This window comes from Eurytemora carolleeae, unplaced genomic scaffold (assembly GCF_000591075.1).
Source record: "Eurytemora carolleeae unplaced genomic scaffold, Eaff_2.0 scaffold5, whole genome shotgun sequence".
Taxonomy (NCBI): Eukaryota; Metazoa; Arthropoda; class Copepoda; order Calanoida; family Temoridae; genus Eurytemora; species Eurytemora carolleeae.
In genome coordinates, this window is record NW_019396741.1 from 34563 (window position 1) to 47956 (window position 13394).

At 32.0% G+C, this 13394-nt stretch overlaps 1 protein-coding gene across 1 annotated transcript in view; it reads left to right on the plus strand.

Moving 5' to 3' along the window:
- LOC111708029 (beta-mannosidase) overlaps window positions 1-13394 on the plus strand; it is a 58665-nt gene that overhangs the window by 22270 nt on the left and 23001 nt on the right. Inside the window, exons 11-17 of the mRNA XM_023481272.1 lie at window positions 448-558; window positions 2681-2747; window positions 4368-4415; window positions 4943-5022; window positions 5459-5557; window positions 7143-7201; window positions 7874-7963. Of these exons, the coding sequence (XP_023337040.1) occupies window positions 448-558; window positions 2681-2747; window positions 4368-4415; window positions 4943-5022; window positions 5459-5557; window positions 7143-7201; window positions 7874-7963 (554 nt within the window). The remainder of the gene's footprint in view (window positions 1-447; window positions 559-2680; window positions 2748-4367; window positions 4416-4942; window positions 5023-5458; window positions 5558-7142; window positions 7202-7873; window positions 7964-13394) is intronic.

Sequence of the window (13394 nt, forward strand, 5' to 3'; positions counted from 1 at the left end):
GTGATCCACATAAGGTAAAAAAAAAATCATGAAAGTTGGTGATTTAGACATTTCGTTTACAGATTTAAAGACAATAAACATGGGTCCACCATTTCTCAACGGAATTAAGTCTTTAACATAAACTCAGATGGTCTTACTCTTATCCCTTTATTTTTGCACGTTAATGTTGAGATCTTAGATATTTCAAACTATAAATTCTGTTAGATATAATAATCTGAGTTTGTAACAATTTCTTTATAACATGTTAACGGATTGGTTTTCTTTTTAAAATAACAAAGAAAATTAATTTGCAAAAAAGAAAAAAACCTTTCCAGTGACTTTTCAGAAAACTACTTTGATTTTGCCTTGGTAATGTTCATTATATAAAATCTTCTGTGTGAAAGCTTGGTCGAAATCTAATTTGAAATACATGGTATTGATATACACGACGACCAGTATACTCTGTAGGCTGATGTGTCCCTGTGGTGGCCGAATGGTCGCGGAGAACAGATTCTTTATGATGTTCTTCTGGATATAGGAGTTGAAGCAGACACTGGAGATATTCAGTTGATGGATAAGGTTCATTAATGAATAAGTTATTTTTCTTTATTTAAAGGCACTCTATATATTATTATATTATATTAAAGGGACTGTACACGTATTTTTAAGTGAATTTAAGTTTAGAAGCATATCCGATTTACAGTTGTACTATTGTACTGTACTTTACAGTTGCACAGTTGTACAGTTGTACAGTTAAACTATTAAAACCTTTGTCTGATTAAGAATTCTGAGGTATCCATGTTTTTCTCTTTAACAATTAATTACTTTCACCTGTAGGTTCTTACTAAAAATTACTGCAGAAACAACAAAGGAAACTTTCAGCATGGATCACCTTTAAAGCTAAAAATCGACGATATTTTAAAAGGGTTAAAGGTTTAGAAGATCATATACTTTTTTGAATCGGATTCACTCCTCTTCCCAGGGAGTAAGGTATAGATGGGAGATATAACATACGTGGTTCGCTCTACCATATGATTATACATGCATTGCAGACGGTACCCGTCTGCAAAACATGTATATTGTATAATCATATGGTAGAGCAAACCGCGTCAGTTATTTCTCCGTTCTATTCCTTATAACTCCCTGGTCTACCAACAACTATTGTCATTCATACCCCCCCCCCCTCCTACCCCTTTCTTTCCTGTTTCATCTTTTTTTTTGATCTTTTTCCTTCTCATCCTACTTTTCAACATGTGTTTGATAAGGTCATCTATTATCTATTTACCTCTTTACTACCTTCATCATTTTCTAACTTCATGTTTGTGCATTAATTTTAAATCTTTTGCAAAATTTGAATATCCTTTTATCCTCTATTCCCCATCCCCCCCATCTAGCCCATTCACCCCCCCCCTTCCATTCTTTATCAGAGTTCCATACATATCTAACTCATTGCAATTTCTCTATATACAAAGTTTATCTAACTTTATCCTTTAAGTTCCAACATTCTGCAGAAAATCACTTTTTCCCCTGTAGGCTGTAATTTATAGAGTTGCTGTAAACCCTGGAATCTACAGGATTTCGATATTCTTAATATTTACAGATTTTTCAATTCTTTTTCACAGATTCTTAAAATACATATATATATAATTCAATGTACAGGGTTAAGAAAAAAGCAGGAGGCTTCAATGACACCTCTTTAAAATGATACCCGGAAGGTCTGATGCTTTGAAAAAAGAGTAAACAGGCGCGAAATAATCTACCTGGGTACGTAGGAAAGGACTAATAAATCACTGTAAACCCTGGTTCACTTCTGGACTGACTTTAAGTCGCTAGAGCAAGCTGTACAGTACACAATTAGCACATACAGACTATAGGCAAAACGGGACGGTACACCTAATGAGTCAACAGGCCTTCTATTCTGTTCCAATGAAATGGCTCCAGGGAACCATGAATGCGTGAAAGAAGAACCTTTACAGTCGTCTCTTAAGTCTCATTCTTTGTGGTTCCCCCTGTATATCTAGTGTGGAGAGAACAGAGAATATTTGGTTTGCATTCAACTCCTTCCAGAGAAGTTGCAGCAATGAACCACCGACTAGAATTTAAATCGAGGAATAAAGGAAGATGCAACATTAATATTTCAAGAGTATAGGAATATGTGACGTAGATACTGGCGAAGAGGGAGAGATGCAACAATGATATTGTGGAGCTCAAAATGTGGAAGAATCTAAGAGGCAGCAATGATATAAGAGGGTTTACATGAGAGAGAATAAGAAGATGCAACATTAATATTTTAGTGTTTGTTACGAAGAATGGTATGCAATGCACTAATTACACCTTAAGTGAAGATGTAGTCTTTTCTATACGAAATAAAAGAAACAAATAAATTTAACATTCAAGTTATATAGATATATATAGATATAAATATAGTTTTATACAGGAAATATATATAGATATATGTAGATATTAATATAGTTTTATACAGTAAATATATTTAGATATGTAGATATAAATATAGTTTTATACAGGAAATAAAAGTTAATAAGGAAGATGTAACAAAATCAATTTCAGAAAAGACTAACTAAATTATGCTAAGGCTTCATGAGGAAGAATCAAAGAAGATTGGAATAAAAGTTTTGAAATGTTTCACTTATGACTTTAATGGGTTAAAAAAAGAGATAATGTAAAGTGTTTCAATGTTCAGGTTTTCTATGAGAAAGGACTTGGTTTCCGTACTGTAGAGTTGGTTCAGGATCCAATGGAAATAGAAGGTCGGATGTTTTATTCTTTCTTATGAACCATTAATAATACTACCTCGTAAAACATACAGAAAGTCTCTATAAGCAAAAACATATTGTGATCACTTTTAAAAAATCTTCGCATTATTTATCGAAAATCTAAGATATTAGGTACTTCCCAATGGCTTTTTCCCAAGCGGCAACTTCCCAAGTGGTAACTTCCCAAATGTGCCATTTCCCATACGGTAACTTTAGGCGTTGTGACATTTCATAGAAAGACATTTTATAGAAAGACATTTCATAGATGGGACATTTCATAGATAGGACATTTCATTGATAGGACATTTCATAGAAGTTGGCGCTTGGGAAATTGAACATTTAGGAAGTTGTCACTTGTGAAATTGTCACTTGGAATTGGGAAATTGTTCTTTGGAAAGTTGCCCTTGTGAACATTTTCGGTTACTGATTGAATATTCGGTTTTTACAATTGACATTGTGATTGGATTTTAGATACTTCCACGGCCTGTACAATTAGTAAAGGATTAAAGGATTAGCGTGAATCATCACCCTATACACTATAACCTCGTTAAGTTACATAAATTATCATATTTAAAGTGACACCTCGGCTGCTGTCAGGTCAATAACGCACAGGAACATAATTTTTTGTCGATTAACCTAAAGGAAAGTACAAGAAGGGGGATCTATGGGGGCTCAGTCCTCCTTGGATCATCAGTGAAATCCGTAATTTAAATGGGGGTTTCAGTCCCAATATTCCTATATTCGTCACTGGGTCTTACTTAAGTTTAAGAATGTTGAATAAATTCTTCGTTATTCAAGATTTATTGAAAATATTGGAAATTGTTTAATTTTGTCGGAAATTTGATATTGCACAGATATAAAAGAATAATTTTAACTATAGTCCTGGGCTTACACAATTCATTTTGCATTTTCTCCAGATCTTTTCTAACTCTAGATAAAGAAAGTGTAAACTTTTCTTTAATCTTTATTAAAAGTTTTCGTCAAACTCAGAGCAGCTTTATTCTTAGAATTTTAATAATATTCTGTATAAGTTTTATAGAAGCAGAGCTGGGAACTTTAGAATGTGATACCCTTAATCCTGAGCTGAAAACTTTAGAATGGTGGATATCGAGATCAATGCTTGATCCTCTCTTTTTGCTAATATCAAGACTAATTTATTTTCTAGAGATTATAGATGCGCTCTTTAACTTTTAAAAAACTGGTTTTTAATTTGTCTGTATTTTAAGTTTCCAGCTCAAATATGTTAATAATATTTCTTCTTTTCTTCACATCAAAGATTATTTCAGAATAAAGTTTGTTGAATTTATAATATATTCAATAATTTTTTACTCTCTTTATATAAAATTAATTATAAAAATTAAAAATAGCTGAAAATCAACTGGTTTTTTCTCTTGCTTAATCCCAGTAGCCTGAAGCATAAGATAAAAATTCTTCAGAATAAAAAAATGGGTTTACGGATTCTTAAAGTTTCCTGGCTTAAAACAACACTTTAGGTTTTACTATCTCTATATATAAATATATACATAAGATAGTATTCAGGAAAAGCTGGGTGCCCAAGATAGTATTGTTTATTTTTAAACGTTAAGATACATGTTTATAGTTATGTTTTTTTAGGGAACAGTTTTTACTTCAAAATCAACGGAGAACCGGTTTTCATGAAGGAAATCAAGAAAATAATCTACCCCTTAAAATTTATTCTTTATTTACTACTAGCTGAACTGCCCGGCGTTGCCCCTGGAGTTAAAACAAAAATTTGTTAAAGCTTATGTTACCCCCTGGGTAACATATATATAAGAGCGAAGAGCTTTATTTTATAAATTAATTACTCCTTTTAAGCTAAAGATAGAAACAATTTCTTTGTGAATAAAAAATGTTAGAAAAATTGATACATAATTTTCACAGCTCTTTGCATAGTCTGAATCTCTCCCCATCCTTTCTCTTAAATTAAGTTTAATATTTCTTTAATTAATTTTACCCTGAAATACTTTCATGTTTGACTGCACAGCAGCTTTGAAATAAATTAATTATTTCTCATCTCTCAGCCCCTAATGAAACATTCTTTACATTTATTTTGTTATTTTTTATTATTAGTTTCTCAAACAAAAGACAAATTGATAAATTACATTTTTGTTTCAAGATATTAATATCTCCCCCCTTAGGTTTTTTCCCTCTTGCTGCTTTGTTCTTAATTTCAAACTGGATCCCTGGTCATGTTCTACCTGAGAAGGTTTCCAAGGAATATATATACGATCTACTCTATTCAGCCAAGGTATGTTCATGTTCAAATAGTTTAGAAACCTCAGGAACGGCTCTAGGAAATGCAGGCTGGCCCCCACTCCCCCATCCTCACCATCTTCTCTTTTAAAAAACATCACTCTCTATCTTACTATCTATCTATCCACCCCTAACATAACCTAGATATAGTGTGTGTACTTCGTGTACTTAAACTATATTTTTCTATTTATGGTAGGGAACATCCAGGGACCGAGTTTTACTAAATGGAGAGGTCGCTAAACTATCCACCGCCGGTTCAAATCCTGAATTACCGATTCAAATCCTGATGAATATTTAACTTTGAATCAGTGATTCAGGATTTGAATTCCGGCAAAAGGTAGTTCAGCCACCTCTTTCAAAATTATTGAATATCATCTCAGATTTAAGATTTTTCAGATCATTAATTTATACTTGTTTTCATCCTTATTTAGGAGGCAAATATGAATATGCTTCGGGTTTGGGGTGGAGGAATTTACGAGTTGGAGGAGTTTTATCAAACAGCTGATCAACTTGGTATTCTCATTTGGCAGGTACATTTTAGCAAACAGCTGATAAACTTTGTATTCTCATTTGGCAGGTACATTTTACCAAACAGCTGATAAACTTGGTATTCTCATTTGGAAGATACATTTTACCAAACAGCTGATAAACTTGGTATTCTCATTTGGCAGGTACATTTTACCAAACAGCTGATCAACTTGGTATTCTCATTTGGCAGGTACATTTTAGCAAACAGCTGATCAACTTGGTATTCTCATTTGGCAGGTACATTTTAGCAAACAGCTGATAAACTTTGTATTCTCATTTGGAAGGTACATTTTACCAAACAGCTGATATCAACTTGGTATTCTCATTTGGCAGGTACATTTTAGCAAACAGCTGATCAACTTGGTATTCTCATTTGGCAGGTACATTTTAGCAAACAGCTGATAAACTTGGTATTCTCATTTGGAAGGTACATTTTACCAAACAGCTGATAAACTTGGTATTCTCATTTGGCAGGTACATTTTAGCAAACAGCTGATAAACTTTGTATTCTCATTTGGAAGGTTCATTTTACCAAACAGCTGATAAACTTTGTATTCTCATTTGGAAGGTACATTTTACCAAACAGCTGATAAACTTGGTATTCTCTTTTGGCAGGTACATTTTACCAAACAGCTGATAAACTTGGTATTCTCATTTGGAAGGTACATTTTAGCAAACAGCTGATAAACTTTGTATTCTCATTTGGAAGGTACATTTTACCAAACAGCTGATAAACTTGGTATTCTCATTTGGCAGGAACATTATTTTGACTAATAGTCATCGATTATTTATCGACGCATTCAATTATATAGTTAATATTTCATACTATTTTTTGATTTTGTTTTTTAAAATAAATTTTCGATGGCGCTGGATTTTCGAACATTCCTGGAAAATATGAAAATGTCGTCTTCATTATCAAAAATCCTCGAAACAGGAATAAATGTTTTCAAAAGTAACTATCAGATCATGAAAAATACAAAATATTATGAAATATCAACTATAAACTAATGCGTCGAAAAACAATCGATGACTATTGACTATCTGAATGATTTGTTTGAAATTAAATTGATTTTTACGATCCGAGTTGAATATGCAACTTTCTGAATTTGTATCGACGCTAAGTTCTTCAGTAATAGTCGTTTTGAACAATTTTAGTTATTAATAAGTAGCGATCAAAAGCCCTTATTTTTCTCCCCCTTTAATTTTTCCCGAGCACTCCCTTTAAAGACGAATATAGAATCGTCATTTAACTTCACCCAAATCTGTGACAGATGATGATTCTGAAAGCTTTTTATTAAAACAAATAATTACAGAACAATGGATTAGCAATATTTTTGAAATTATCTATCTTAATAAAAATAATATTCCATAAAACGAAAATATAACAAAAACACATTAACTTAAAAAGTATATTAATTGTTTAAAATAAAATAATTTTTTTCAACATTTTTTATTATTCAGAAATATTAAGGGGTAAGGGAAAAAAGAAAGAAGGCTATTTTTTAACGGAACGTGAATATAAAGATTTTGAAAATTATTGGATTAAGTCTAATTAAATAAAATAAAAAATGTAAATTATTATTCCAGGATATGATGTTTGCCTGCAGTATGTATCCAGCCGATCAAGCCTCTTTATTCAACATCAGGTCATCATTTAAAATAAAAATTAATTCAAAATATATAAAAAAAATATAAAACTAAGGTTTTGGAGTCACAAAATCATTGATTAAAGTTTAAATTATGATTGACCTAGTTCATATGATATTTAAAGATAATTTAGAAAAATTAATTAAACATCTACTAACTGGATGAATAAATATCAACATGTATCATCATTAATTCAATAATTTTTCTCTAAGTTATCAATGGTCAAGTCAAACTTAGGATGTAAATCTGTTTCAAGCTTTATCAAATAAAGGAATTGATCTTGGCCACAAACTCTAATTTTCTAATTCCTATTTTTTTGCAACCCAATGTCCTAGTCTGCAGTTAGCTCAAAAAACACAAGTTTGAAATATCAAAGGTTTACACATTCAGGTTGCATAGATATAGGGATTATAAAATTTGAGTTAGTAACAGAGACTCAATTCCTTTCCTTTAAAAAAATCAATTAAAAATACAAAAAATAAAAATATTTTGAAGAGATTTATCAGTTAATCATAATAGCTAAGAATCATCGAATCTCCAGACATCCCTTTATATATCTCTCTATATATATATATATATATATATATATAATCTAGATCTGAGATTAAACATCAAGTTCGACGTATCTCCAGACATCCCTCTATAGATCTCTCTCTATATATATAATCTAGATCTGAGATTAAACATCAAGTTCGACGTATCTCAAGACATCCCTCTATAGCTCTTTGGGCAGGAAACAATGAAAATGAGGCCGCTTTAAGGTAAATTAATCTAAAATTTTAGTTTCATAAAAGTTTTGGAAAAAATATAATTAAAGATTTATATTTTACAAAACATGAAAGAAATAAACTTTTTTATCTCAAAGTTATTAATCAAAGTGAATAAACAAGTCTACAAGAAATAATAAAAATAAAAAAATATATATATAGCATAAATGCAAGGAAGGGATTTTTAATCCATTAAAATAAGGGTACAGCGAAAACCAATGAACATGATAGTTTGACATTCGAGAGACCAATTCCCAGCCTCACGTTTACATTTGAATATCTCAAAAAAGTGATGATACATACCTATTTGAAACATACACATTCAAAGGAATTGAGTCTTAGCCACGAACTCAAACTTTGCAACCTGATGGAATAAGTAAGTAAGTAATAATTTATTTATGAAATATAACCAAAATATACAAAATTAAGTGTTCCAGGAGAAATATTTTAAAACCTCCAAAAATAGATGTTGTGGGAATATTTCCCCCCAATTCTTAAAAAAAATAATAAAAAAAAGGAAACAAAGGAAAAAGAAAGGAAAAAAAAGTTACATATTTATTTTGTAAGCCTTTGATATTACAAACTTAATTTTTTTGATCCAACATAATTCTATAGTTTGACATGCTAATGTCTAAAACATTGGATTGTAAAGATTAGAGTTTGTAACAAATACTCGATTCCTTTCATGGCTCTATTATGCTGATGATATCTCTTTGAAACAAGCTGAATTTTATGAAAATTTTCTGAAAATGTTTTAAATGAGGAAAACTAAAACGCGAATGAAATGTTTCATTATTTCTAATTAATGTGTTAATTCTGTTTCATCTCCCGTGATAAACTAGTAGAATTTACAACTTTTCATTTTCTTTTTATACTTCAAAATACATTCAGAAACTCTGAATTACGAATTTGAATTTGAATTTGATTTTAAGTATTTTTCCATATAAAGAATTTTCACAAAAGTACAATTTTTTATTTGGCACATCGAAATTTTGAAAAAAATTTATTGGAAAAACGTTTATAGTATTTTTAATATGTTATATGTTGCAATATTCTTACTTTTCTTAACCCTATCCCTGCTGGGGTACTACTTGAAAACCAGGATACGCTGCCCCTCTAAATCCCATGTTTTATGTCCAAATATGACAAATGATACATCATTAGAAAGCTCTTGTGCTCTATCCAATACTTTTTGAGTTATGTAAAAAAACTACGGGGGGGGTCAAATTGACCCCCCTCCCAGCAGGAATAGGGTTAAAAGCTTTCCTAAAAGGTTTAGAATTTCGAAGTCCAAAGACGGTAAATGGGTCTTAATACATCTTTAATTTAGCACAGGAAAAGTCATACATTCAGCCAGTATGCCATGTCATGTCAGGTTTAGCCAACGGAGGGTATAGGAAAAGTCTGCAAAATGTTAACAGCTTCATACCAATTCTATTTACAATTTTTTCTATAAGGTATGTATTTAATACAAGCAGTTTAACGATCCTGAATCTGAAATTAGATTTTGACATTTTAAACTATTTTTATCTCTTTAAATATATTTAATGTTTTCGTAAAATTGCCTGAGTCTAAAGCCTCGGAATGTCAAAGTAAATAGTGTGTGTTTTGTTTTAATTTAATCTGTTAGTTTTGGTATGGTCTGCAGGGTTCAAATCAAATGGTCACTTATTTCAGGTTTAACTCTCAATCCTTCACATAGTACTTTATATCCTTCTGATATAGCAGATAGAATTTTCTATAATCTGTGATAATCAGAGCCGGCTTATGGGGGGGGGGGGGGGGGGGGGGGGAGGACGTTCTCCCCTCATATGCCTTATGAGAACCTTTTATCCTATCTATTCTCTCAAAGTACCTTCTATCTTATGTATTCCTCTTATAATAGAAGTTTCTATTCTTTGTATTCATTTAAGAGAACCTTATATCTTATGCATTTCTCTCATAGTGTATTAAATACAGAGGCCTATAGGAAATCTAATTAAATTACATGTACAATGTACATTGGCCAATGCCCATATAGCTAAATGCGCTTATTAGTTGATACGTAAATCATGTATTGCGATTAACCCAATCTAGATATGTAGATATATATTTAACTCCGAGGACATGCGCATATTTTGATTGTTTAACTACGTTATATAACAGCACATGACTTGTAACTACACTGTTAAAACCTAGCTTTAATCTAACATCTTGAAAATATACTCAGTTGATATAGAGACTCCGCTTTGATTACAGTGTTGAGAGTAATTTGGTCCTGTTTGAAATATACGAGCTGAGATCATACCCATTAGTTTGACATTGATAGATTACAAGTTTGTGTCTGTGTTGACATTGATAGCTGACGAGATCGTGCCCATTGGTTTGGTATTGATAGATTACAAGCTTGTGTCTGTGTTGACATTGATAGCTGACGAGATCGTGCGCGCCCCTGTTTGACGTTGATAGTTTATGAGCTTGTGTCCATGCTTACATTGATAGCTGAAGAGATCATGTCCATTGGTTTGGCATTGATAGATTACAAGCTTGTGTCCATGTTGACATTGATAGCTGACGAGATCGTGCCCATTGGTTTGGTATTGATAGATTACAAGCTGTGTCTGTACTCTGTGTTGACATTGATAGCTGACGAGATCGTGTCCGGATTTATAAAGGGTAGCCTTTGGACCTTTGGAAAGAACCTTTTAGCCTTTTTTAACCCTAAATGTCGTTTCTTTGTCTCCATGCATTTTTTACTTTTGTTTTCCCTGCCTTTGAATACCTTTATACAAGTACAAGTACAAGGCAATTAATTATTGTAAAAAATACCCATGTCCGGAGAAGCACCACCTCTACTTATAGGTTTTCATATTTACAATTTTAAAGGGGGTCCCGGTCCCGGTGTTTGTTGATCCGAAGAAAGTTTTTAAACAAAGATATTGTACCTGGAGTAGAAAAAAAATCAGCATAAAATGTGGGTTGATGGAGGGGTGGGGGGTTGGGGGGTTGGATAAGATTAAGGAACTGGAGACGGAATTGCTTTGTTGTTGAACAAATTGCTTATGCAGATTCTAAATGAACTGATGATATTGGGGGAAGGGCTCAAGGGATACTTTCCCCCCTCTCTCCCAGTGATCAACCTTGTCTGTGTTTGGGAGGATTATTAATTGAAAACACAAGCAAGGATTTCTAGTTTCTAGAATAATTAATCACTAAGATAATGGAAGTTTAAAATTAATTTTAGACTCTCATAAAATATTTCCATGTTTTCTTGAAAAGAATTATTTGAAAACAAAACTGCGCAAACTATGATATACAAGGAGAGATTGCATTTATTCAATATTACAGGAGAAGATAGAACTGATTACTTGCCACCAAAACTAGTTTTCTAATTATGATATCTTTGCAACCTTGGATGTAGTAGACCTTTGATGAATTCTGCTAAATCAAAACTTGAAATGCCAAAGAATTACATAATCAGAGGCAGAATTTAAAGAATTTGAGCCGAGGCTTAAATTTAAGCCGTGGCTCAAATATGCTTGGTTCCACTTAATATCGTATTCATTGCTACAAGATTTAAGCCTGCGCTCAATTAAAACCGGTTTTGGCGGATTTAAGACGCGCCTCAAATTTATTAAATTCGGACACAGATTGCAAAATTATATGGATTTAGAATTTGTTAGTTTTTGGCAATTACCTAGTACCTTTCAATCTATACCTGATATTTCAGACAGTTATGAAGACTAAAGCTTGTAAAACCTAACTATTACCAAGGAACTGCAATTCTCCATGCAAAGATGGTAATGCTCAATTCACAATGGGACCCCTTGTAACCTTTATTTGATACTTTTGAAGATATATATTATCGTTTTTCTAGCTTCACCAGTCTTTATTTCTGACAATTCCTATATGTTTATCTGCAGTAGAAATGCGGATGTCACTTCTGTAGAGAAATCACAATTGAAAGTAATCCAGGGGGCGGAAACGTCATGTGTGTGTGTCTGTACCAAAAGAGTGTGTGTCAGTTTGAAGTACCGAAGGTGTGTACTGTAGGTTTATACAGTACGTAAGAATCTCGGTATTTGTACAGCCTAGGAGAGTACATTTGTTTATTGTTAATTGTTTACTTAGAAATAAGTTTAATATACATGTAATATATTATTTACATATATAAGTCAACACTGTAAAGTCAAATTTTCATGCAAAGAATATAATTTAATTAAAGTTTACAATAAACTACTCGTTATTCAAGTTTAATTAAAATCGACGACATTGTTCTACAATTTCCTTGACTGTAGTCATGTTGTGTGTCTGTACCAGAAGAGTGTTTGTAAGTTTACTGTACTGGTCTGCAAAGCAGTGCGACTGGCTTTCTCTTGCCCGACCAGCGCCATTTCCTTTCCCTATATTCCTGTTCCCTGAAGTAATCTGATTTTAACTTTATAAATATTAATATCTAATGCATACCTTATCAGATTTAGCTTTTCAGGTTATTGTTGTGAATTTCATATATTGTAACTTGAAATTACGCCTGCCGTCCCTTAAAAGGGACAGACCGGCTATGTAAGGTAGTTGACCTGAGTATGTGTTGTGAAAAGCTTCTTTAGGACTCATTTGAGACATATAACTCGTTTTCAGAATCGGGTTTTTTGAATTATTAAATAACGACGAACAAAAAATGTAAACAAAACTCTACAGTAAACTAATTAGTTGTTTAGGAACAGGTTGAGAAAATAAATATAATAAAATTAATTCTCTAAAGAATTTGAATTAATTTGCGAATAAATTCAAAGAAAATAAGAAATTCAGTATAATGATGAAAACGAAATAATTGATTCTAGCATTGATTTATTGACAAATTTCTTTTGAGAAATATGTTCCCAACCATCTAATTAGATTACTATATGATTTTTTCTCTTTTTTTCTTCGTCGTTATTTAGTAATTTAAAAAAAACGATTCTGAAAACGTATCCACCCCAAAAGTAAGAGTTTTGAACGTCGAATTTGCGCACAAACTCAGGATCTACAGATCTTTAAAAAGTTTTACATGTCTCAAATGAATCCTAAAGAAGCTTTCCACAACACTGCATACTCAGTTGAACTACCTTACATTGCCGGTCTGTCCCTTTAAGACTTATTTCAAAACAATTTTAGACCCTTTTAACAGTGCTACTCGGTATTGTTTACATCATACCATTTATATAAATCTACGCGTAAACCTTTTTCTCTCTTTCTCTGTCTAACTTTTAAACTTACGAAAAACAAAGAATTTAGAGTTTTCCCTGATAAGATTGTTTTCAATCTTGTTTCTTCAATTCCCAGCGGAGGGAATATGCTTTAAACTTTTTAAAAGTAAGATTTAGTTGGGTTCAGTAAGCTTAGAAGCTAGCCACGTGAAATAAGTAAACTTTTACAGCGAGTCACAATTCTCTTGATCTTTGTTATA